At 41.2% G+C, this 27,231-nt stretch overlaps 1 protein-coding gene across 1 annotated transcript in view; it reads right to left on the reverse strand.

Annotated features, from left to right (window-relative positions):
* Positions 1–27,231, reverse strand: part of ADAMTS20 (ADAM metallopeptidase with thrombospondin type 1 motif 20) — a 265,728-nt gene that overhangs the window by 167,193 nt on the left and 71,304 nt on the right. Inside the window, exon 4 of the mRNA XM_075209069.1 lies at positions 17,971–18,233. Within this exon, the coding sequence (XP_075065170.1) occupies positions 17,971–18,233 (263 nt within the window). The remainder of the gene's footprint in view (positions 1–17,970; positions 18,234–27,231) is intronic.

Below are 27,231 nucleotides of genomic sequence, written 5' to 3' on the forward strand. Positions count from 1 at the left end.
GACTCTGGCACCATTAGGGTGCCAGAGTATCAGGCCACCCTCCTACACCAGCATTCCATCACTTTGCTACCATGGCTGCATTACTGCTTTCTGACCCGGCTTGTATTGTATTTATTTGTGAATACATATAGGGCTTAATGGTAGGGATGACAGTACACAGGAACTACAAGTTTGTTTTTTTTATAGATTTTTTTCTGCTTTAGCAAACAATCCAAAAGAAATGCAATCTACTAAAGATTTTTTTACATAAGGGTTAGATGCTCTGCCAGAAAAGACTAGAATATCATCCCGCTAAACAGTAACAAAATGGTAATCGTTCACATAGTGTTGAAACGTTACGACATATTGCATAGTCCATATAGCAGGACTGTGTATTTTAAGTGCCTGTAAGTCTGTGTTTAATTTAGCACCTCACGTTATAGGCCCCTTGGAATTCTGATTTACAAAATGTATTTCCTGACTGCAACTTTGCATGTGAGAATTAAAATAGGCAATTGCTCTTCTTGTTTGTTCTACTGACCATTTTGCTATCACAAGGATTGTGCTCATGAGTCTCAGAGACACCAAAACAGAAACAAGATGTAACACATGACTACAAGCACATCATAGCACACTTACTACGTTATCTACATATTGAATGAAAAAACAAATCAGGTTTATCTCCCTTTTAAATTTTAACAGCCTGTGCAGAAAACAAAAAAAAAGTTCCAAATAGTACAAACACCACTTTGATTTACTTGAAGCTATACACAAACATTTAAACAAACAAAAAAAAAATATACAAAAAGTATAGAATGTGTATCCTCCAATCAGCAGATGGATTTTATTTACAGCTGCTGCTTAACATCCTTCTTGCTCCAGACAGACCAAACAGTGCTGAAAGAGAGCAGCAGCAGTCCTAGATATACACCAGTACAAGAGCACTGCTAAGTACAACAAATAGAGCGGGTCCCATAAAATGGGTCCCGCCAAAATGACAATGTTATTGTATTATGGTGTATTTTAATTATGATTCATATAACACTGCTATAGAAAAATCATCAGAAGAAAGAGAATGAGGACTGAACACAATGCCATGAAGTCTTTCACATATTGCATATCACAAGCATGAAAAGAAATTCTAGTCACCAGGGTTTTCCACAATACACCAACACACAGGAAGTGAAATTATAAAGTATCAAAATGATAAAAGATAAAACACATACAAATTAATCCATAAAAATGATCATAAATGCTATTGAACTATATTGCACATGCTCTTATAACAGATGCGTTTTACATTTCATGTAGATTACAAATTAAAGAGATTTAAAAATGCATATGTAACACAAAATAATCTGAAATGTTTTATAGTTATATAGTTGTTATAATGTTTTTTTAGATTTTTAAATACAAATATTTGTGAAATTGTGACTGAATGAAGATATTTTGTTGAATGCGGTTAACAAAAATAATACACACAAAATTAGTATGCCACATTAATATTTAGATTTTCGAGAAAAAATTAATTTGTTTATGCACACAAATGACAAGAGTTTGTTTTGCAGAAGGGGATATGATAAACCGCTATGGATAGAGATTGTACTTTTTATTCAAAATGCCAGAGTCTGCAGTTGCCTGCACAGCATCTGAAACAAGGGCACCAAGGTTATTGTGACATGGGATTAATATTTTATAGCTTGTGCATATTGATCTACCATGTTATATTATATTTGCCTATTACCATTACAGCATCTCCTACAATACTGTGCATTCTCACATCAAATCTTGCAAAGACTATAGCGTGACGAGCACAAACATCAACACACAATTTCATTATCCCCTTAGTCCTACATTGACCTCTTAATTCCTCATCCCCTTCCCCCTTTCTAATCCATTTCCTCTATACTGCACTCCTCTATTCATCCCTTGCCACTTCTTTCCCTTAGTCCATGATAAAATAAGGTGAAACATATCAATGGAATAGTGCCATCTAGTAATCCATTAATCAAAAAAATGTAACATTTTAATATATATTTTCAAAGTAATAACTATAAAAAAATGCATCACACAGAAATGAACATACCAGTGTTTTACACAAAAAAAGAGACCTGCAAAATTCAAGGACAAAGTATGGAATTACTAATATTATATAAATGTGTACAGTGATGGGACTCAAATGTGCCCACTGCTATGTGAATCGCTTAATAGGATGGTGGAAGCCCTGCCACATATTTGGAGATAGCAACCTATAAAGAACTTCTATTTCTTAATAGACTATTTAACTTTTATTTAAAAGTAGTCATAGTAGGATCTAAACTGTTTTATAGATTAATATAACAGTAATATGCTTAATCTGATATTTACTTTCGTGACATGAAAGTATGTCTTAGAAGCCCTAGTGTGTCTATGTTTTAGATGTCATAGTAACCAGCGAATAATGTGTACATATCAAAACAGGTATTTACTATGTAACCCCCTGTCACTGTGTGTATTGTGGGGTGCAAGGGTACACAGTGCACGCCCTTCTCAAGCCCTGGCTAGCTGATGGGCATGGGTTGTAAATGATCAGTGGGTCCCTGCACATGCAGGTGTTTCTTTGTAGTTAGTGGACACAGATAATGTCACTTTGTGATGCAGTGTAATAAAAGTCACAATAATTTGGGCGCCAGACCCTCTCTATGACAAACTGAACTCTTTATTTACACTCCTCTTCCTCCAACACGATAATCATAATGGTTGCAGCAATAAAGAAATATATGTACAGCTCCTTACTGTCTCCAGCACAGTTCTTAATGAGCAATATGAACATGATTGCAAATATCTTATTACTCCTCCTGCACAGTTCTTAATGTTATCCAGATGTTATATAACATAAATCACATGTCTCTTACACTCCATACTCACTGCAGATCACCCTCCTCTGCAGGGGCACTCACATGGATGCTAACAGGCAGGCAGCTTCTCCTCCATGCAGCTCTGACACACTCTGTGTACCTCTCAACTGCAGCTCACCCCTCCTCTGCGGGGATGATGTCTCCTGTGGGCTCTGACACTTCACTCTGTGTACTCCCAGCCTCAGGCTCTGACAATACAGCTACCATGCCTCTTGTAGCAGCCCTCACTCCAGGGTCTCTTCCATGCGAAGTGTCCCCCTCTCTCTTGGGTTCTCTATAATGACATGGAGTTCTCCCCCTCATCCAGGGCACACATTCCTTGCCCTGGCACAGTCACCACGCTCAGACAGCCAGGCAATGCTGGGGGATCTTGGAGCTTCCACCCTACTCTCCCAGGTCCCCAGCTACATCTCTCCTCTCCTGTGTCTCCTCTCTCACTCAGCCTCTCCTTCTTCTCACTCAGTCTCATAGGCTGGGCTGGGTTATCACCATGGTAACCAGTTTATGTAACTTTTCATAAACTTCTAGCTTGCCCTCTAGGTGACCCCTCCTCTATTCACTGAGGTGCAGTGTTTACTAAAACACCACTAGGGGGGCGTTACAACTATAAAACAAATTGTGTAAACAAACTATTAAGATCTTTGACTGGAAAACCATTAGTTAAAGTGAAGCCTTAAGCTAAAGGCAATTAAAATATTGTGTTATAGTTGACAACACGAGCCCTTAAGAGTTAAATTATTATCACTGCCAGCCAATCATAGTTAAAAGGGGGAGGGGCTAGTGAAGGGATAAATCACACTGTGTGAGTGGGCTGGCTCTCTCTTGGTTCCTGCTCTGCAGATAGGAAGCATCTCAAGAGATAGCTAAGGATTGTTTTTTATTAAAATATTTTCTGAGCTCATATTCATATTCTTTAATCTTTACCTTTAATTTCCTTTATCTTCTTGCTTTTATTTGGTTAATTTAACCACCTTTTACTGTCAGTAATTATCCCAGTTTCCATTCGGCCATCACCCCTCCACCCCCCCCCCCCCCCCACCCCATTGCCCTGTCACCGATATAATTCTCATATCCCCTCCTTTTCTAATTTTATCTTTAAATCTATATTTCCCTTTATTTCTTTAGCTTTGTTTTCTTTATTGTCTCCCTTAATGCTTTAAGTACATTTTTCCTGTCAGAATTAGCTTCCCCTTTACAAATGCCCGTTCTGTCATCAGCTCCCACCGTCCCCCTCCCCACCCCCTTGCTTTGCCCACAGTCACCGTCCCATAGTATAAATTCCCCTTTCCAGTATTAATAGTCCTGTCACATTACTTTAGACATGTCCCGTCCCCACCGTCAGGTGCCCCCCCCCCCCCCAGCCCGATATTTGGATAGCGGTGAAGCCGCGACCGCTGTTTTGGTGGTAGCCCCGCCCCCCTCAGAGAGTCCGGCGGCCATTTTAGAATCCCCTGCTAAAGAGTCTGCGGGCGGCCGAGGGGAGCCTTCCGCTGCCGCAGAAGATATACCCACAAGTCCAGCAACTGCTCCAGGGCTCAGCAGAGACTCCGGTCAGCAGGTGCTGTATAGAAGAGGGAGAAGGGCACATGCGCCGGAGAGGGCTGTGCACCCATCGGCAGCTGGTTTGGGTAGGCAGAAGGGGGGAAGGGGTAGAACCTCCTCTCCTTCAACCACTCGGAATAGACACAATCTCCTAGTACAAAATATACCTGTAGAAAGTGACAGGTATGCAGAAGTCAGTGGGCACATGGTTGCTCCAGAGAATGTTAATAGACATCTTAACATTCCAAGTGTTTTTGGCCCTGGAACTCCCCCTGCTGGTAATTTTAATAATGACAGCCTGGTAAACATAAATTTAATCCCTTCAACAAATCCAGCAGGTCATTATTACACAGCTGGCCAGCATCAACATGCCCCTTCAAGACTACCACCTCTCATGCCCGAGGGGTGGTCAAGAGGTAGAGGCCGCCCACATATAATTGATAATACTTCTGCGGCATTGGGTGCTCCCCGTAGGTATGAGTTACAATCGCCCCTGTTATTCTCACAAGATGAAATGCTGTGGAGTCAAGCATCACACCCTACCCAGGGGTCGTGGCAGGGACGTCATCCTTCATCGGATGATGTCTCAATTAGGCCCTCTGGTACAGATAATACATGGTCCCGCCGTGATTACGTGGCAATGCCAGTAATAAATATGCAATATCCACCGTTACCCAATCAGAACAGATTCCTGCACCCAACAATGCAGAATATAGAAAATGTTAATTCCCCCGCAGCATGGTCCCAGCCCTTTCCACCCCCTGCTTTGCAAAGCGACCTTAATACAGACTCGCAGTGGTACGCCCCCTATCCTCCACAAGATAGAAGACTGCCCCATGATTATTTTAGCACAGCATCACAAGTTCAAGGCCCATTCTCCCAACAGGTTTTTGGCCATAGTTATATTGCTTTGGGAGCGGATAATATAGGTCCTCAACCACCAGCCCCGGGTTTTAGAATAAATCCGGGTATCAATATAACTACACTCGCCTATAGTGTAGAACAAGTAGGGGTTGGTAGATCTGATCCAGTACCATTGGCTAACATATCTTCTCACCCAGTAACACAGGAACGTCAAGGAGCTGTATCGAGTGTTGCAGGAGCAACTGGGTCCTCATCACAAGGAGCACCGATAGGAGAAAGAACGCTTCAAGCAAATAGGACAACTGATAATGCGCCCCAAGACAGCTCATCACAGCAGAGACCAGGGATCTCGGGTACTGCAGTCGGTGAGAATAATGCTTTACTTATGCACCAGTCACGAACACAGACACATAGCCCCCCTATGTCATCTACTTATGACGATTCGTCGGATGACGAACAAGGCTCGCGCAAGCTCCTTAGATTGTTAAAGAATCACTTGAGTCAACCCACTAAGATAGCGCCCGCGACAATGGCTCCACGAGCTGCGTTAGCCGGCCCCATGGTACGCTGTGACAATACAGCGCTGTTAACAGGAGTGAGGCCCTGTATGAAAGATCGAATTGAAAAAGTTGTGTTTGTAGATATGTTTTCACTAACAAAGAAAAATAAGAAAGATTTGGCCACTGCTTGTGCTAAAGGGGGTATCGGTGAAGAAGCATATCGCTCCTTTAATAATTGGGTTTCAGGCTACTGTGTTTTTGCGGCATGCTATTTAGATACCAGACCGGAAGCCTTAATTGACGTATGGCGTTATCTTCACTTGATAACTGAAATGGCAATTAACAATGGGCCTAATGCGTGGAGGAGATATGACGAGAGCTTTAGGGAGAAGGCTGAGGGGCTAGATCGGATCCCATTTGAATGTAAAGATATGGAAACTTGGTCAAAACTTATGCGCCCTTTGGGTGGGGGTCAATTTGGAAATGATAGGTTTCCAGGAACTGGGGGGCATATTGCCCCCCGCAGGAAGCAGAATAGATGTTTTGCTTTCAACAATTCCACCTGCAGCATAGGAGAATCATGCAGGTATAGACATACCTGGGTGATTTGTAGAGGTGCCCATTCCGCAAAAGAGTGCACAAGGAATACAGCGACCCGTGGAAGGGGTCGCGGTATGTCAGGAGCTGCTGCGCAAGGCTTCTTCACCAGTTAATTTGGATTGCCTATACAGATGGTTGGGTTTCTTTCCAGACACCCTGCATGCCAAATTTCTCCGTGACGGGTTTACTGATGGTTTTGGGGTGCCTATTGTTGGACTCGTGCGGTCTAGTGCTGGTCGTAATTTAAAATCAGCGTCTCTTCTTCCCCAAGTATTGTTTGATAAAGTTAATAAGGAAGTCACCCTAGAACGTATGTTAGGCCCATTTAACTTACCTCCTTTTGCGGATTTAATATTGTCCCCTGTTGGTGTTGTGCCAAAGAAAACGGCAGGTAAATACCGTTTAATCCAACACCTATCTCATCCTCCGGGTTTTTCAGTGAACGATGCCATTGACGAGAGACACAGCTCAGTGAGCTATCAGTCTTTCGAAGAGGCATTAAAGCTTGTTAGATCATTTGGGAAGGGTGCGCTTTTAGCTAAAATAGACATAGAATCAGCATTTAGATTGCTTCCCCTTCATCCAGTTCTTTCCTGCATTGGTGTATACAAGCAGGAACAGGCCACGTTGGCCTGGCTCATTATTTAGACAATTTTTTTGTTCATTGGCCCAGCCGCATCGTCGGTTTGCGCAGACGTATTGTTTTCGGCAAATCTCTTTTAGCCGTTATGGGAGTTCCGATAGCCCATGACAAAACTGAAGGCCCTATTGATTGTTTGTCTTTCTTGGGTATAGAAATCAATACCACAGCAGGATGCTGTCGTCTACCCAAAGAAAAGATTGATAAATTAGGTTTCGTTATTTCAGAAGTTTTAAGTTGAGACACAAGTTCTTTGAAGAGGATACAGTCATTGTTAGGATTATTGAACTTTGCTTGCAGAGCCATTCCGATGGGAAAGATTTTCTGCAGAAAGTTGCAATTAGCTACAGCGGGTTTAACGAAGCCTCATGCTCGGCTTCGTTTAGCTATGGACATCCGATATGACCTTCGGATCTGGTCCACATTCTTAAAAGATTTTAATGGTGTGCGGACTTGGCAGTCTCCTATTGTATCTAGTTTAGAATTAGAGCTCCATACAGATGCCTCCGGAGCTCATGGCTTCGGAGCCTTTTTTAAAGGGGAATGGTGTGCTTCCCATTGGCCTATGGAATGGAGACAAAATGACTTAGTTAAAAATCTATTGGTATTAGAATTATTTTCAATAGTATTGTCCCTTGAGTTATGGCCCAGTAGTTTGTCGGGCCGAAATTTAATTTTTTTGGTGCGACAATTTAGGTTTCGTCCATGCCATTGATCAACAAAAGTCAACTTTGTTACCAGCGGTCAATCTTTTGTGCAGACTGGTACTTTTGTGCTTACAGTTTGATATCTCGTTCCGGGCTAAACATGTCCCGGGAATAGAGAATCAGGTAGCCGACTATTTATCTCGTTTTCAATGGAGTCGATTTAGAGCACTTGTTAAACACGCTAATTTAATTGGAATTCCTTGTCCTCTTTCCGCTCGGCCGATGGTCAAGTCGGTATAAAGGATCTGGCAGAAGCTTCATTGGCCCCTTCTACGAGACGTTCTTATCGTGCTTCATGGCAACAATGGCAATTATTTCTGAACACATGCCCGGATGCTTTCCCCTCAGGTCAGAATGAACCCATCTTAGAATTCATGTGGAACAGATATTTACAGGGTGCTACTAAATCTAATATGGCATCTACACTTGCTGGCATTTCATTTATGGCACGCCTGCATGGGTTTCCAGACCCAACAAAAGGAATCATGATTTCTAAAGCATTGAAAGGTTGGGCGAGGGAACGACCAGTAGAGGCTGACACTAGGCGTCCCATTTCCATTGAAATATTGAAACAATTGGTAGGGGCACTCTCAGCAGTTGCTTCAAGTCCATATGAAGCATTGTTATTTAGTACAGCGTTTTGTATGGCCTTCCATGGGGCTTTTAGAATAAGCGAACTAGTGGCACGATCTAACACCGATATTGGAAATGCTTTATTGGCTAAACACACACATATTAATTCTACACATGTTTCTTGTAAGTTGACCGGATCAAAAACTGATCAGTATAAGCCTAGACAGTGGTTCAACATATGTGTACACGAAGATTCAAACAATTGTCCGGTGATATTGTTTTCAAAATTTTCTCTGATTCGTCCTAGAGGAGGGGATATGTGGCTACTGCATGCAGATAGATCACCGCTTTCTAAATTTCAATTTATTGCCCTATTTATACGTTCATTAAGCTATATCGGATTAGATCCGTCCTCGTATGGTACCTATTCATTTAGAATTGGGGCAGCTACAGCCGCAGCTGAGAGAGGTGCTTCCTCTGCGGACATACAGGCTATTGGCCGTTGGAAATCCAAGGCCTATAAAACTTATATTCGCCCGCAATCCTAGTTTAATGGGCTTTTGCCTCGCCAATTCGTTAACCCATGGTTATGCTGCTTGTCGCTTTTAGCGAGGGCATGAGGGGATTTTTTTCCCGTTTCTCCTGGAGAAAGGCCTGATTGGCTATTGGCCTCCGGGGTGTCTCGTTTTTTTTGTCCTTCATATGAGCTAACTTCCCCTACCCTGCCTCCCACATTTACGTGTCACGATTATATTAATTATTAACAGCCTGTGCGGCTGAGTTAGTATTTACAAGTTAAAGCGTCACATTATCTCTGTGACTGCTTGGTTGTTATTGCAATAAGCAAAGATATTAGTTCGTTTTGATAAAGCTGTTTGATCGGTAAGGATTTTGCTTGGTTATATATCCAATGACATTAGTCGGATTAGTAAAGCGATCCTAGATTTAAGACGGACATGCTTGGTTATTTATGATTAACGAACTTTATATAAATAATTGATCTACTGTTGTGTGCAGAGGTCAGCACCCCTTTAACATATCAAATAAATACATTTGCTCAAATGAGCATAGTAATATAATGGTTCGTTTTGGTAAAGCTGTCCACTCGTTAAAGATTTCGCTTGGTGTAACACATCCAAGCACATTAGTCGGATTAGTAAAGCGATCCTAGATTTAAGACGGACATGCTTGGTTTTGTATATTTAATGAACTTTCATATTAGTATTTGATCTGCTGTTGTGTGCAGAGGTCAGTTCCTTTTAACATATAAGATATTTTATATTTTCCACATGGGCATAGTAACATAAGGTTCTTTTGGTAAAGTTGTCCGGTCGTTGATTATTTCGCTTGGAGTGACATTTCCAAGAATACTAGTAAGATCGAGAGTAAAGTGATTCTAGATTAAGATGGACACGCTTGGTTACATGAATTAAAGAACTTATATATAGAATTGATCTACTGCTGTGTGCAGGGGTCAGCCCTTCCATTTAACTTACTAAATACTTACATTGCTCTAATGGGCATAGTTATTAAATGGTTCTAATGAGTGAAATATGTTTCTTTGGTTATAGGTGCTCTGAACCGGAAGACAAACATATGGGTTTTAGGCCAATCATATGTTTTTTTGGGCAGAAAAACACAATTTGGCCTATGATTGGGCATTATTTCCCAGCCCAGTAGCTATAAAATGGGTTGGAAAAAGGGGTCTTAGATGCGTTCGATTAGACCCCTAATTGAAGAAGAAATTAATAGTTACGGTCCCCCTGATATTGTAGTTGTGCATGCTGGAGGTAACGATTTAGGGCAAGCTAAATCCCTGGAATTAATTATAAACATGAGGGAAGATTTTAAAGCTATGCATGCGAAGTGGCCAGAGATTAAATGGTTTTGGTCACATATTATCCCACGTCTCAACTGGAGAGTTACAATTGCTGCTCCCAAAATGCAGTCCATACTAAGAAAGACCAACAAAGCTGCAGACAAAGTAGTCCTTGCTTTGGGAGGTTCAGTAGTTGCGCACCCATGGATATCGGTAAGAGATACCCAATTTTTTGCTCTGATGGGGTCCATTTAAATAATCAAGGTTTAGAATTGTTTATATTGCAGATTTATGGGCAGTTAGTTTCAGTGGTCAGGGGTTCATATGGCGGGCTGTTAACCCGTTAAAGGGTTTCAGCGGTTGGTAGGAGAGCGGTGCAGTCAGTGACTAATCGAAGGTGCTATCGTTTAATGGCCGCACGTTGCTGACCCTTTCGCAGCAACCCGACACTTGGTCCTCTTGGGCGGAGGGTCCCTTCGCGCGCCTTGAGCGGGCGCGTTATTGTGAGTCCAGAGGGGGGCAATAGCGCTGATGCCAAGTTTAGCTCCGGCCAATGTAAAGACTTGGGATTCGTAAAGTCTTGGAACAGTGGTAAGTGAGGTTTACAACTGTATTGGTTTCAAGATTAGTTGTTAGCTGACTGCGTTGCTCTCGTCGCCATGACAGTTCAAAAATGTCATTAATAAATAAACTGTGACCCCTTACCAAATATACATACTGTGTCTGTGTTGTTATTTTAGTTAAGTATAGTTAAGAATTTAACAATAAAGGTTATAAAGTTGTGTCAAGGTATTAACACTGAGCATTTTATAGGCCACTTGAGGAACATTGCTCTTACAGGTGGTCGGTAACATTACTTGGCCAATACTTAGGGTGTTTTAAAATGTAGGTGCAAAATATAGGGGAAGCACAATAATAGCCACATAAAACAATGGAAAAATTATGGAAAATAAAAAGACAGCTCTTATGTCCACTTGTTATCATTAGATATTTAAGACATAAGTAACGCTGAAACAAGCAGAATTATATGAAAAACAAGAGAAGGTTCAAGTTAATTAGGACAGTGTTACAAATGTTATAGAAGAGGGTACCATAAAGTGAGTTTTACTGTAGCAGATAAATGCATTTTAATCGCAGAACCAACTAAAACGTAACGTAAACTCAAAATAAAGTATAAAAGGTAGACGGTATGATCCAGTGTACATAACCTAACACAGCAGATGCCATAGCTTGATGGAAGCTGTCTAATGTTATCAATACATTTGCAATGAATTATTTATTCATTCAAAGTTCTCTACAGTTTAATTACCTGGAGAGTGATCATTTCAAAGGGATTCAGAGGTTACTGAGCCAGGGAATTATGCAGTTTCACTAGTTATGGAGTTGGTCCTTGAAATGAAATTAGCCTGGAGTTATTCTTCAAAGGACAATGTCACAAACAAACATTGTTTTCTACCCCTTTGTCCTGGCTGCACCATCCATCATAAGCACGTTGCTACAAATGATTACAGCAGATTGTCATTTTCTGTTTTCTATGATGATGTTTGTTTTTGAGCCTTTTTTGAGTACAGTCCAGTACAGTACCCTTACCAGGGGTACTGGTAAGGGTACTGTACTGTACTTACCAGTACAGTCTGTTGTTGAAATTTGTCCCTTGACTGGATATCTCTTTTAAAGGAATACTGAAAAACACATTCAGCACATTGAAGTGGAAGGAAGGCATTCCAGAAAAGGTGACTGACATTTATTACTCAGGAGTTGCCTTTGCTGACACTGGGCTGAAATAACAATACTACTAATGGCTGTATGTTGCGATCAAGCACTTGTTAATGTACTGTGTTATGAATATCCATCAGGAGGTATAGGTCAAGGATAACTAAATGATGTACAGTAAAAGTAGCACACAAAATGCATTATAGAATGTGAACTTTGACCTGTCAACTACTAAGGATGCCATATGTGTAGCTGGAAAGAAAAATAATATTCAAACAGTGCTAGGATGCATTTCAAGAAAGTATGCTATACGCAAGAACAATGCCCATGACACAAATATTTACTCTGTACAGTTTTGTGAATCTCTATTAAAGTGTAATGGCAGATTAGTACACTTAAAAAAACATAAAAACACATGTTAATATAACACAAGAAGAAAAAGGTGATTAACTCACCAAATGCAATTCTTAACAGTGAGAATACAAAATACATTCACTAGTATTCAGATAATTATCGGGGTCAGAGATCAATTCCCGACTATGGCCTTATCTGTGAGACGTTTGTATGTTCTCCCCGTGTTTGCGTGGGTTTCCTCCAGGTGTTCCGGTTTCCTCCCACACTCAAAAAAACATACTGGTAGGTTAATTGGCAGCTATAAAAAAAAAATTGACCCTAGTCTCTCTCTCTCTGTGTATGTTAGGGAATTTAGACTGTAAGCCCCAATGGGGCAGGGACTGATGTAAGTGAGTTCTCTGCACAGCTCTGCGGAAACAGTGGAGCTATATAAATAAATGGTGATGATAATGATAGAGCTAATGCAAGGTGTACCATCAAATAATATGATATATAAGTATTGCATTCCGTCCCCAAGCCTAATACAGAAACTGAAAAAGTCCCAAACAGACTGGTGGCTCCAAATTTAAGTACAGGTCAATAATTACCCAGGTGAGAAAACTTCCAAATTGCAGTACCATGTTCGTGATCGCTTGGGAGTGCAGATGTTATCTAGTGTAGTGCTGGACTCAGGCATCAGTATGATAATGTTGGCCACCAATAGTAGAGAATAATTGCAGCAAGGTTTAGAGATATGTTCTTGTAGCTCAAATAACAATATATTAGGAGCTTAAGATAATTAAATTGTGTCAAATGCTTGCTGTTAATCTCAGCTGGAGTATATAAATTCTCAAGCTCTCTTCCCTGACGCATTTCATCTGTTAATACAGACTTTTGTAAAGCTGTATACATTACAGTGTTGTGTCAATATATATGACACAGGAGAAAACAAACCTCCTCCTAATGAGTAAGTGAGAACATGTGTCTATACATAATTATATTATTAAATACGATTCCATCCACCACTTATAAATTTTACATAACGGTCCAGTTGGTTATAAATAAGATACCATAAATAATAAAAATGAAAATCATCAAGCCAATTCTTTTTAACTTAAATTAATACAATGGACCCGAGTCATTAAAGCATGCATACTGAGTGCATCATGCGTTTGTTAAAAACCATGCATGGAAATTTCCTTTGGAAAAACATTTATTAGACTGTCCTTAATGTCTACTGTATATAAAATAAATGTTTACAGTTGCAAACACATGTTTTCGCATACATACTCAGCCGTCATCACCATTAAGGGGGGGGCACAGGGGGCAAGTGCCCCGGGCCCCCCTCTCTCAGGGGCCCCCCCATACCAGCTGTGGCTCTTTTTGCTGCCCCCAAATGTCAGAATACAGGGGGCAGCACAGGGTTCCCAGTGTGAGTGCTCTGTCGGCACTATTAGCACAAGTAAGCTTTTGCTTTTTTTTTTTTTTTTTTTAGTCTTCTGGGTTTCTGTAGCTGCCGTGTAGATGACAGTGTGAGGGGGAGCAGAGAAGAGCTGCCCTGCTTGTCAGGCATAAGGTAAGTTAAGATCTGGGGGGGGGAGGGGAGGAGAATGTGTTTGTGACAATGAGTACTGTATATAAATATAGTGTGTGTGTGTGTGTGTGTGTGTGTGTGTGTGTGTGTGTGTGTGTGTTTGTGTGTGTGTGGGCAGTGTATATATTATGTGTGTCTGTGTGGGCAGTGTATATATTATGTGTGTCTGTGTGGACAGTGTATATATTATGTGTGTCTGTGTGGGCAGTGTATGTATTATGTGTGTCTGTGTGGGCAGTGTATATATTATGTGTGTGTGTGGACAGTGTATATGTTATGTGTGTCTGTGTGGGCAGTGTATATATTATGTGTGTGTGTGGACAGTGTATATGTTATGTGTGTCTGTGTGGGCAGTGTATATGTTATGTGTGTGTCTGGGCAGTGTATATATTGTGTGCGTGTGTGTGGGCAGTGTATATATTGATTGTGTGTGTGTGGGCAGTGTATATATTGATTGTGTGTGTGTGTGGGCAGTGTATATATTGATTGTGTGTGTGTGTGGGCAGTGTATATATTGATTGTGTGTGTGTGTGGGCAGTGTATATATTGATTGTGTGTGTGTGCGGGGGGGGGGGGCAGTGTATATATTGTGTGTGTGTGTGGGCAGTGTATATATTGTGTGTGGGCAGTGTATATATTGTGTGTGTGTGTGGGGGCAGTATATAAACTATAGTATGCGAGTGTGGGGGGCCAGTATATAAATATAGTGTGCGTGGGGGCAGTATGTTGATATATGTAAGGGAAGGGGTTCTTAGTATAGTGAGGGAGGTAGGCTATTTAATGGTGGAGTGCAGGTGGGGGCTAATTATTTAAAAGAGTGCTATTTTATTTGTGGGGTGATGGTGGGGCAATTTAATTTAATATTGGGTGCTATCAATTTAAGATGAGGTGGTTTGGGGCTATTAATTGAATATGAGACTGATTTTGGGAAGGAGGGCTAATTATTAAAGGGGGTGCTATTGATTTATTAACAGGACTGTTTGGGGACTCCTAAAGTTTATGTACCTTTTTACCTTTTTTTTTTTCAAAATAGGGCCCTGACATCCCAGAATCTACACAAGCAGCAACTGAGCTTAAGACACCAGGAGCCACAGGTGGTGAAAAGTGACAAGAGCAGGTAGGAGAGAGCAGGACCATCTGCCAACTGTCCTCAGTATAGTGGGACAGTCCAGAATGTGGGCGACTGTCTCACTTAGTCAGGATTTGATCTGACTACAAGGACAGTTGGGAGGTATGTCCTACTTCACACTGTTATGCTGTGATGGCAGAGCTGCGTGCAACTAACAGTAGTGCACACAGTATTGCCTGTTTATTTGTCTAAAATGAAGACCATATTACACAATAGGGGGGCCCCCCGTCTTAAGTGCCCCGGGCCCCCCATAACCTTAATCCAGCTCTGGTCATCACTAGTATTCAGAACTTAAACTAGCCCCCCAATTGGAGCAAGAGATACGGCAGAAAACCAACGTACTTCTGTGTGCGCCCGAGTTTGATTGGACGAGGCTGCACGGGAAGGCTCTTACTGTATATTGCCTAAATGCATCCACCCATTCCTCACCCCGTTCACTCCCCTAAATCATAGGCTATAGTAAGTGTCGTTTGCGCTCGAAGCTGACTTGGACGTGGCTGCGTTCTGTTACGTGTCGCCTGGTTTGGGGCATGTGCAGTGTGATTTTTACAAACGATATGCACAAAACCAGCAGATATGTTCCTTAGTGACTCAGACCCAATATACGGAGCGCTAAAGTTCCACCTATCAGATTTAAGGACAGTATATTTCAGTTTCAATAACAAAACAATCTCACAGTACTTCTAAATATGTCTATACAGGATATTGTTGCATAAAATGTATTCTTGTTTTGTCATGTACTTATATAAAGTAAAAAGGGAAGCTCGCATCCTGAACTCAACATTAATATTTTTTAACAAAAAGTTTGTTTAATTACCTCTTTACCACTACAGTGATAGTCTAGCACTCACAACATATGGATTTTTTTTTTCTGCTAAAAGTGTACAAAAGAGGGAATCATGGGATATCAAATTCAACTTTGAAAATGTCTCATGCTTGGTAAAAAAAGAAAGAAAGTGAGCTACATACTATACTAAAAGTTGATATAATTACCTAAAGGAAGGATGTTTTCAAATAGCCAGAGTTATAAAATAAGATGAATCTCACTAATATGTTGAAGTACCCAAAACTACCATAAATATCATACAGATGAGTTCATATTAGAATGGGTGAAAACATAAATACTTTAAACATGAATGAATTATGGACAAACTATACATATTGTCACAATTGAAGTCATATGCCTATAAATCACTAAAAAGGAAATATTGTATTAGGATATCCGATTAAAGGTCCATTGAACTTGATTGCCTCATTGAAGCCCTTTGGATAACAGGTTTGGATTCTGCACATTCAAATGGGCACCCTACAAAATAGTCTCTTAAACCTGCCCCTTCCATCTTTATTTGTTTAACTTCTATCAATTATTAAGTATCTTCAATCACTTTTATGCTCTTTTGAATAATGCCTTCATACAATGTGAGTTAGAACGTGGATCTACGAATCAGGAACTGCTACATTTTGCACAACCTTATCAAGCAGTGCAAGATAAATATGCAAACAGAATTAGTGGAATGATTCAATGACTGCTACAGTAACTAAGCTTAGGTAAGAGAAGCATGCAAAGAAGTTCCTGGGGATGGCTTTATTGAAGTGCCTATTCATTAAGTGATATATCTAGTTCTAGTTAGTTGATCCAGGGAATCAACCTTGTTGACATTTATAGCTACACTAAAGAAGCAACCCGTGCATTGAGGTTAAGTTGTCAAATGCTTCTTGGAGGGTTTCTTTTTTTCTTTCTCTGAATCTATGCTGGATTTACAAAAGGTGGTTTAAATTGAGCCTAGTAAAGAAAATATAAGTCATGTTATAATGCAGCTGAATGTACTTCAGAAGTCATTACAATAGATAGATAGATAGATAGATAATATTCTATCTATCAGTATATAGTGTCTTTTATATAATTAAGTATATGGTTAATATATTTGTTAAAGTCCTTTATTATCTTCTATTACCCACTCATTTTCATTTTGTGTAAAGAGCACAGCAGCTACATTTGTAAGATTCTTTTTCAAAGCCTCTCAAACAAGGATGGGTGCAGGCTTCTAAACAGAAGTGATCATATCAAATGTCACACTACATTCCATGTGACACACAACATAGAGTCTATATATAGAATCCATTCTAGTAACAGAAAATACACCCTGGAATTCATTGCCAAAGCAGTTAGCCTACGCCTAACTGCTCTTCACAATAGTATTTACATATAATAAATAGGATAAATGATTAGCTAAGTGTAGAAAGAGAGACAGAGACCAGCATAATACCCTGGTTCAAATTTCACTACAGGCTAACCTTGATTGTATAACTGTATAATAGCAAAATCAAACTATTTTAATTTAAAATTTAGGTGTATTTATTAAAAAAAGGCATTGATCCTCTGCACTCTCCATGTACAAACTGGGGTGCAAGAGGGGGTTGCCCAACAATATATACACAAGAAATATGGATACTCTGCACTCTCCAAATACAAATGCTGTTCAAACTAATTTTCTATATTAAAAACAGGAAATGTTAGTTTCACATATTGCAACATATGTTAAGTTGACCCACTCACGCCAAAGTCTTCACCTTCTGGCCAGTCCTAACATGATCAAATGCTTTGCTATTTTATCTGGGATAAAGGATTACCTGCACACAGCTTTTAAAGGCAAGTCTTTCCCAAGCACTAGCAGCCATGGGACACCTGGGACTCACCTGACACAAGTTGGAATTAATTAATGTAAAGAACTAAAGAGTGCAAGAGAGAAGGGGAAGACGTTGGCGTGAGTTGGTCAGCTTAACATGTATCGCAATATGTGAAATGAACATTCCTTGTTTTTAATATAGAAAAGTAGTTAGAACAGCATTGTGTATTTGGAGAGTGCAGATTATCCATATTTTTTCTTTATATAATGTAAGTCCCAAATCTCTTGCACAGCATACTTTAGTTCTTCCTTTAATATAAATCATTATAAGCACATGTGTAGAACCTTGCATTCAGTTACACTATACCTAAGTGAACCATAGTGGTTGCCGTGCTTGTATTCACATATATCCTTCATACAAATGACGTTGTAAGCATTATTACAATTACTTACTATTGACATTAGAGTTAAAATGTAGTGCTGTAAGTTTCGGCCATGATGACGCACCATTTTTGCATCTGCTGTAACCATGAGTTCTACGTATCTTGGATATGAAATAAATCGTTTTCTTCTGATATGTGAATTGTTTTCATCCTTTTCTTGTGTTTCATTTTGTAACAATTTTGAAGAAAGTGGAGAACTTGTAAACATGACAACATCTTGTCCTAAATTGCTTGAAACATGTACTGGGGCTACATCATCCTTCGTCTCAGATTCTGTAAGAAAACCAAAAAGATATCATTCCTCTAGAAAAAGTTATTAATATACTCAACACATGTGAAGATAAAAAAATAACACTCTTGGAGCACAAAACCCATTCCAGGCATTAGAGAAAAATGCTCCAGACATGTTGTTTGATTTTTCTATATTAACAATTAACAGTTTTACTTTGACATACACAGTCAGTGCCAAGATGACTCCAAACTACATGTTAGAAACTGTTGTCAATTTTAAATACAATGCAAATTAAACTAAAACAGGCACTAATGCTCAAATAAGCAACTTGTGGTGGTCATAATTCTTGTATCGTTAGTTTGAAAGTACACTACGGATCAAGAATCCTGACATCAGAATTAAGATTTTATTTACTGTTTAGACAGTAGCCACCTACATGCCCATTAATGAGTTACATCTTGTTGAATTTTATTGGTAGATGGTTCAGTCCAATCATGTGAACAGTAAGTAGCACATTTACCTGCAGAGGATACTAACATTGTAGGTTCTTTTGCTAACCGCAGTGTTCTCCCAGGACCAATTTCCCATGTGCTCTACCCGGCTGATTTTACTTGCCATCCAGGCACTGTGTGAGCGAATTTTGGGGTCCAAAATAGGAATATTGGAAGGGATGCTTTTTGATAGCTGTTTTTTTAGGCTCACTTGGAAGTTTTAAAACCACACACGCCTTGAAAAATATATCTCATTCAAATATATTGGCATATAAAACAAAACTTGGAGGGGGGGCTGCAGTGGTGGAACTACCATTGGTGCAGCAGGTGCCACCGGCTGTTCTACCTGTGAACAGCTGCAAAGTTTACTCATTTGGCATCAGAGGCACAAATAGAGACACGTGCACAATATAGCTCATGAACTAAAAAAGAAACATTGATCATAAGACTGTACCACACATGAATGAAGCTATATTTAAAATTATATTCTATGGTTGAATTTAGCATCACATCATGTCAAGCCCTCTGGTATAATGGGATAAATGTAACAATTAAACCTTCTTTACCTATTAGTTTCTGAAAAAGGAACCGAAAATGTTTAATTACAGTTATTATTGGGGGTATTATGTAAATATTAAACAGGTGGTTTAACTGCACAGGTTCGCTGTCTCAGTTTTCCATAATTTGTGGGAGACATTGGAGGAAGAGGCTGTTATATAGTATAATGTACCCTCTAATAAGTAAAATAGAAACCACAGAGCAGTTGCGTGGCCTGTTTTTATAAAGGCCACAAAACAATGTGATGACTTTGAACAAACTTACTGAAATTTACTGAATATCCTCTCTCTGTGTGAGGAAACTCACAGGTAACGACTCTGATTATCCTTAAAAGTGTCAAAGCTGCTATAATTTAACCTTAGACTTAAAAACTAAGAATAGGGAATATTTTTTGGGGGCACATGACAACTAGGGGACCTAACAAAATGAGTATCAACTTTTTTAAAATGTATACTTGTCCCATTACTGTCAGATATTCCTAAATTTATATTCAACTAATCAGTTAAGATTTTACTTATTTTATGAGTGAATGAAAGACTCCAAGGGGTAAATGTATGCAATTGTGCGTTTTGCAAGTCACCGAATATCAGCGACTTTGCAGGGGAAATTTAAAGCAGCACTTGACTTAAAGGTAAAACTTGCCTTTAAAGCCACTGTCTTTTCCAGTCTATAGCCCAACAGGTAGTAATTAGAGAAGACGCACCGGGATGAGTTAATTTTAATAGGCCATGACGTAGCACAATCAGTGTGGGTCATTATGTTTAGTAAGTGTCTCTGAAAAGTACATAAACTGTGAGTGAGGGTAGCCAAACAAAGATCTAGTAACAAAATGCGTAGGATGGCTGCCCTCAACATTATATTATTGTACTGACATTTGGTTACCAGGACTTGAACAGCTTCAGATTCCCAGTTGTTACCATTATCTCCGGCCAAGGAAGATTCTAAATTGGAAACAGAACTGTTACACTTTCACAAGTATGTCCTGATAAGCTTTTATCATTATTACCCATTGTAAAGGTTTTTAATCTACCTTGTAGAATGAAACTGCTTGAAAGATTTCACACATGTTGGGTGATTGTTTAATCTGTATTTTATTTGCAGACGTTGAAAACTCCTCTGAAGCCAATTCAAAATAGCTCACAAGTTGTCAACAGATAAGCTTGCAATTTATTTTTAAATGTACGCTGCTTTTTTCTTGGTGTTATATTACATACTACACTATGAGCGTTCTTTCCCTTTGTTTCATTCATTTTATTGAGGTTATTCCATATGGGTTGAGGAATATCGTGCAAGACTGCAAATTGCACGTTATTTGACTTGTGAACTTGAGAAACCTCATTGTTTATACGAACAGGTGGGTAGGAATGAAAATTAGGAGATTATTCTAAAGATAAATATTTAGAACAGGCTGCTCCGAGCTCAAGTAGCAGGATCTGCCAGTTTTATGGGCACCTTCAGATGTAATTGTGAGGGATATTGTGGGAGAGTCCTTTTATCATTTTTGCACTGCTTGGGGGTAGCAAGCAGGGCTAGACACAGCACTTTCTGTGATTGCTATTAACCTATACACAGGTACACCTACTTATACCAGAAGCATAGACCTTTATACACTGCAAGTTGAGACTTCTTAAAAGTTTCAGCATATTTCAAGTCTTTATAAATACCAATGTTTGTAAACTAACAATCATTTTGCAAATAAAAGGCAAAATTATTTTTTAAGTTTATAGCAAAACGGTTGTTGTTGTTCTTGTCAACAAATTCAATAAACAAGTAAAAAAAACAAATTGAACTCAATTCTACATCACATTTTAGACTGCTAAAATGTATAATTATCTTTTTGCTTGAATGATTCATAAAATATTTGTGTCACAACTTGATACGAGAAGTACCTGCTAACGGTGGCGCAGCTCAAGTAGAAGGTGCGGATTCTAACGCGGCCCGGATCTTCTCCAGGAACCCCCGCAAGGAGGTATAGGTTTTGCCGCAGGAGAAGCGCAGGGCATGGTCCTTCACTGAGCCATATAGCTAGGTACGAAAGAGAGGGTAGTCAGGCAAGGCGGATCTGTAACGTGCTGGCAGTAGAGGTACACAGGGAGAATCCAATGGAATGGTCAGACAAGCTGGGTCAGAAGGAAACACTGGAGAGCAGAAGAAATAGTCAGCAAAGCCAAATATTTCAAAGGAACACTAGAGCAGGATGACCCAATACTCTGGCACCAGCATGGTGTCAGAATCAGCTTTAAATAGTGCTAGTGGCCAATGAGATGCCGGAGGCATGATGTCATCGGCCGCCTCCGGTTACCCGAATAGCGTTCCGTTAGCTAACAATGGGACATGCATGAGCAGAGCAGCCGGCGGCTCAGGCAACCAGACGCGGCGGGGTAGTGACAGTCGACCGTCCCGAAGGAGCAGAGGGACGGCGCCTGACAGTATACCCTCTTCACTTCTCAGTCTGTTGTTTACGAAATTCTTTGAGTAACCAAGGGATGTGTAAATCCTGTTTGTCCACCCAGGAACTCTCCTTCGGACCGAAGCCCCTCCAGTGAACCAAGAATTGTTGGCGACCAGTGGTCGTAACAAAGAGACATGAAAGGTGTTGTGACACCTGAGAGAGGGAGGTAATTTCAACTTGAAACAGACAGGACTGATGACCTGTGAAATAGGGTAGGGTCCAATAAAACGGGGAGCTAGTTTCATACAGGGTACTTTGATCTTCAGGTTTCTGGTAAATAGCCACACCTAGTCCCCCACAGAAAGAATTGGCGTAGGCCTCTGACGACGATCTGCAAAGGTCTTGTAATGTTGAGTGGCTTTAAGAAATTTTGCTTTAGTCCGAAACCAAATGAGCAAAAACTTTCGAAGAAGAGAATCAGCAACAGGAACAGAGGAGCCAGAGGAAATAAAAGGGTCCGGAAGAATGGGGCGTGTCCCAAACACAATAAAGAAGGAAGAAAATCCCGTAGACTCATGGACATGATGGTTATGAGAAAATTTGGCCCTAGGAAGGAGTGAGACCAGTTGTTCTGATTCTCAGAAGAAAAGCACCAAAGGAATGTCTCCAGGTCCTGATTTATTCATTCTGTTTTGCCGTTAGTTTGGGGGTGATACCCGGATGAAAACTTTAAGTCCATGCCTAAATTTTTACAAAAAGCTCTCCAAAAATGAGAAGTGAACTGGACCCCACAATCGGAGATGATCTCCTTAGGACATCCATGGATCCTAAAAAATTCCCAAAAGAAGGTAACAGCTAGTTGACTAGCAGAAGGCAGCCCACATAACATAACAAAGTGAGCCATTTTAGAGAACCTGTCAATGACAATCCAGATTATATTATACCCATTTCTGGAAGGAAGGTCTGTGATGAAATCCATGGAAATGCTCTCCCAGGGGGAGTTAGGAATGAGTAGAGGGTGAAGCAACCCGGCAGGAACGCTCCTGGAAGTCTTATGTTTGGCTCAGGTTGTACAAGCAGCAATAAATTTGCAAATGTCCGAATGAATAGAGGGCCACCAAAAACGACGACTTAATAATGCAGTCATCTTCTTTACTCCCACATGACCAGCAATGTGAGAAGAATGGGCCCAACATAAAGCTTTTGTTCTTAAATGGGCTTCCAGGGAGAAACGACCAGGGGTAGGAGTACAGGTTTGCTCAGGTAAGAGCTACAATGCTGGAGGGGTCAATGATAGGTTGAGGTTCCAAGGGAGTCAGACGGTCAGTCATCAAAAGAACATGATAGTACATCAGCTTTGCCGTTCTTAACTCCGGGACAGAAGCCCAACGAGCCTGTCGAGGGTTAAGACAATGGGCCTCAGGAGTAAATGCAAGGTTTGGATGATCTGTGAAAATGGTGACTGGATGAAGAGCGCCCTCCAATAAATCACGCCACTCCTCAAGTGTGGATTTGACAGCTAAGAGTTCTTTGTCCCCGATCCTGTAGTTGCTTTCACTGGGGAGAAACCATCTAGAGAAAATTCCACAAGGAGTGTGAATGCAGGTAGAAGATTTTTGAAAAAGTACCGCTCCAATTCCAATAATGAGGCATCTACCTCAACAAAAAACATCCGTTCCTGATCCGGTTGGGCAAGAACAGACGTAGAGGAGAAGGCCTTCTTTAAAGTATGAAATGCTGTTACCACCTCCGAGGACCAGAATTTAGGATTGGCAGACTTCCGGGTTAATGCTGTAATGGGTGCGATGATGGTCGAGAACTACTGAATAAATATTCCGTAGTAATTGGAAAAAACAATAAATCTCTGAATAGCCCATGGGCTGAGGCCAATCCATAATGGCGGAGACTTTAGCAGGATCCATCTGTAACCCCTTTCCGGACACAATGAATCCAAGGAATGGAACTTGAGACACTTCGAAAATGCATTTCTCTAGCTTACAGTGTAGGCGATGTTTGCATTATATAGATAAAACTTCTTTGACATGAACACGATGAGAGGAGAGGTCCCTGGAAAACACCAGAATATCATTCAAATAGACAACTACAGAAGTGTACAGTAAATCTTGAAAAATTTAGTTGATTAATGACTGAAAGACTGCAGGGACATTACAAAGGCCAAAAGGCATCACAAGGTATTCAAAATGCCCAATTCTAGTGTTAAAAGCCGTCTTCCATTCATCCCCTTCCCCTATTCAAATCAAATTGTAAGCTCTAAGAAGGTCTGAGATCCGCTGATTCTGTCAAATAAATCGGAGATAAGGGGCTATGGATAATGTTCTTAATAGTTATATGATTGAGTGAACAGTAGTCAATACAGGGACACGTCTTTCTTCTTGACAAAGAAGAACCCCGCTCCGGCCGGGGAGGAAGATTTTCTAATAAATCCATGTTGTAGATTTTCAGCAATATACTGAGGCATGGCCTGAGTCTCAGGCCGGGAAAGTAGGTAAACCCGACCCTTAGGAAGTTGTTTGCCAGGAATCAACTCGATAGGGCAGTCCCAGGGACAGTAAGGAGGAAGGGTTTCAGCTCCAATCTTACTAAAGACGTCCCTAAAGGAAAAGTATGCGGAAGGAAGAACAGAGTCTGTGGAGATGGAGTGGCAATCGACCCGAGCTGCTGATGGAGAAATCAAGGGCAGACTTCTTAAAGGACACTCAGGACACCAGGGGAATGCATCCGGAGCCAATCCTAATATTAGTGGATTAATGGATTTGGGAAGCGCCAGGAACTGGATCGTCTCTATATGTAAAGCTCCTACCATCAGCCTAACAGGTGAAATAACGTAGGAGATGGAACCATTGTTGACACGATTACCATCTACTGCCGTAAGTAAAAGTGTCTGAGGCAATGATTGCAGAGGTATTTGGAGCCATGAAGCGAGAGCCGCGGAGATGAAGTTTCTGGAGGAGCCGGAATCCACAAAAGCCAGTGGCAGGATGAGATCCTTTGGGGATACCTAGAGTGACAGCCATGAGAAGCTCAGAAGTATCCTTGAAAAAGGGAGTAAATGCAGAATCTCATACGGCGACCTCACCTCTACCGCCTAGGAGGGAGAGTTTCCCGGTCTCTTAGGACAGGCATTGAGAAGATGACCAGAACCACCACAATAAAGACACAGACGTTGTTCGAATAGTCTCTCCCGTTCCTCAGGAGACAATCGGGAACATCCAATTTGCATGGGTTCCTCCGGGAGTGTTACCGGATTCTGGAACTGGGGTGTCAAACGAGGAACAAAATGTCTGAAAGAAGATCGTTCCTGTGTTTGTTTCTGATAGCGCAAGTCCAATCTAACAAATAATGATATGAGTGTATCTAGATCTGAATTCCATAGAAAAAAGCTCATCCTTGATACGATCCGCCAAACCCTGCCAGAAGGTTGCTACCAAGGCCTCGTTATTCCACTTTAACACTGATGCCAGCGTACGGAAATGCACCGCGTAATGTCCTACAGTGAGATTGCCCTGGCAAAGGTTTAATAGACCAGAAGCTTAAGAAGTCACTCAACCAGGTTCCTAAAATACCTTCCTGAAAGATTCAATAAAAGATGCAGAATTACCGAGAAGAGGATCATTACGCTCCCAGAGTGGGGAGGCCTAGGCAAGAGCTTGGCCGCTCAGGAGAGAGATTATGAAAGCTACCCTGGTCCACTCTGAAGGGAAAGCACCAGGATTGCATTCGAATTGTATAGCACATTGGTTCAAAAAGTCTCTGCAACTTTTAGGATCTCCATCAAACTTTTCCGCAGGCGGAATACGCAGACTGGAGGAGGAAGTAAAAGCTGTAGAAACACTGAGCGATGCAGAAGTGGTAGAAACTACTGCAGTCATGACTGTCAGGGAACTTTGTAAGGCGTCTAGTCGAGTAACAACCCCTTGAACACACTGAAGCAAATGGTTTTGATCCGTCTCATGCTGCTCTACTCGTTGTGTAAGGTGAAGAAGTAGCTCACGGGCAAACGGTTCACCTGTATCCTCAGTAGTTATGGCCAGAGTATACTGTCACAACTTGATATGAGAAGTACCTGCTAAAGTTGGCGCATCTCAAATAGAAGGTGCGGAGGCTAACGCACCCCGGTCTTCTCCAGGAACCCACCCAAGAAGGTATGGGTTTTGCCGCAAGAGAGGCGAAGGTCACGGTCCTTTACTGAGCCGTATAGCGAGATCCGAGAGAGAGAGAGAGAGAGTAGTCAGGCAAGCCGGATCTGTAACGTGCTGGCAGTGGAGGTACACAGAGAATCCAATGGAATGGTCAGACAAGCCGGGTCAGAACGAAACACTGGAGAGCAGAAGGAATATTCAGGAAAGCCAAATGGTACACAGGAACGCTGGAGCAGGATGACCCAATACTCTGGGGCAACACAGTGGCCTAGTGGTTAGCACTTCTGCCTCACAGCACTGGGGTCATGAGTTCGATTCCCGACCATGGCCTTATCTGTGTGGAGTTTGTATGTTCTCCCTGTGTTTGCGTGGGTTTCCTCCGGGTGCTCCGGTTTCCTCCCACACTCCAAAAACATACTGGTAGGTTAATTGGCTGCTATCAAAATTGACCGTAGTCTCTGTCTGTCTGTCTCCCTCTGTGTCTGTGTGTGAGTGTGTGTCTATATTAGGGAATTTAGACTGTAAGCTCCAATGGGGCAGGGACTGATGTGAATGAGTTCTCTGAACAGCGCTGCGGTATTAGTGGCGCTATATAAATAAATGATGATGATGATGATGATGATGACCCAATACTCTGGCACCAGCATGGTGTCAGAGTCAGCCTTAAACAGTACTAATGGCCAATGAGATGCCTGAGGCGTGATGTCATCGGCCGCTGCCGGGGATCCGGACAGTGTCCCATTGCCTAGCAACAGGATAGTCATGAGCAAAGGAGCCGGCGGCCCAGGCAACCAAACGCGGCAGGGGAACCGACAGCCGACCGTCCCGAAGGAGCAGAGGGACAGCGCCTGACAATTTGCCTATTAGTTTTCAGAAACCTATTGGACCAATATCCCAATCCATCCAGCAAACTAAATTATAGGTAATTAGGCTCATCTCATGGCATGCAGACAACAGTTACACTTTAGATCTACATCCCATATAATCACCCTCTCACAAATATAAAACAGTTAACATTTATGAAGGCTTTGGAAAATGAAGGTAGTTCAACTGTCACTGCTGTTGCCATCTCTTTTCTTACTATGTTGACCTTCGTGACTTCCTTGTTTGCAGCAGCTGCTGCCACATGTTCTGTGAACTTGGTTCTTACAATACTGGGGCACCAAACAGGCTACTTACCCTCAGTACCATGGTCATAAAACGGTAGATGGGGCATATATCACACAAGGGTACAAAAGCAACACTATACCAGCATTCTATTAGCCACTCCGACTTGTATCAGCTCTGTGGAGGTTTCTCCCCTGACGCATAACCTTTGGTGTCTGTAAGGTGTCAGCAGTATTGAATAGGGATGCTAGCCGACACAGCATTAAACTTAACCAAGTTGTTGGTTTATTTGAGAACAGGAACAAGAGCAGGTACACACAGGGTTAATGGC

The sequence above is a fragment of the Mixophyes fleayi genome, chromosome 4 (assembly GCF_038048845.1).
Source record: "Mixophyes fleayi isolate aMixFle1 chromosome 4, aMixFle1.hap1, whole genome shotgun sequence".
Taxonomy (NCBI): Eukaryota; Metazoa; Chordata; class Amphibia; order Anura; family Limnodynastidae; genus Mixophyes; species Mixophyes fleayi.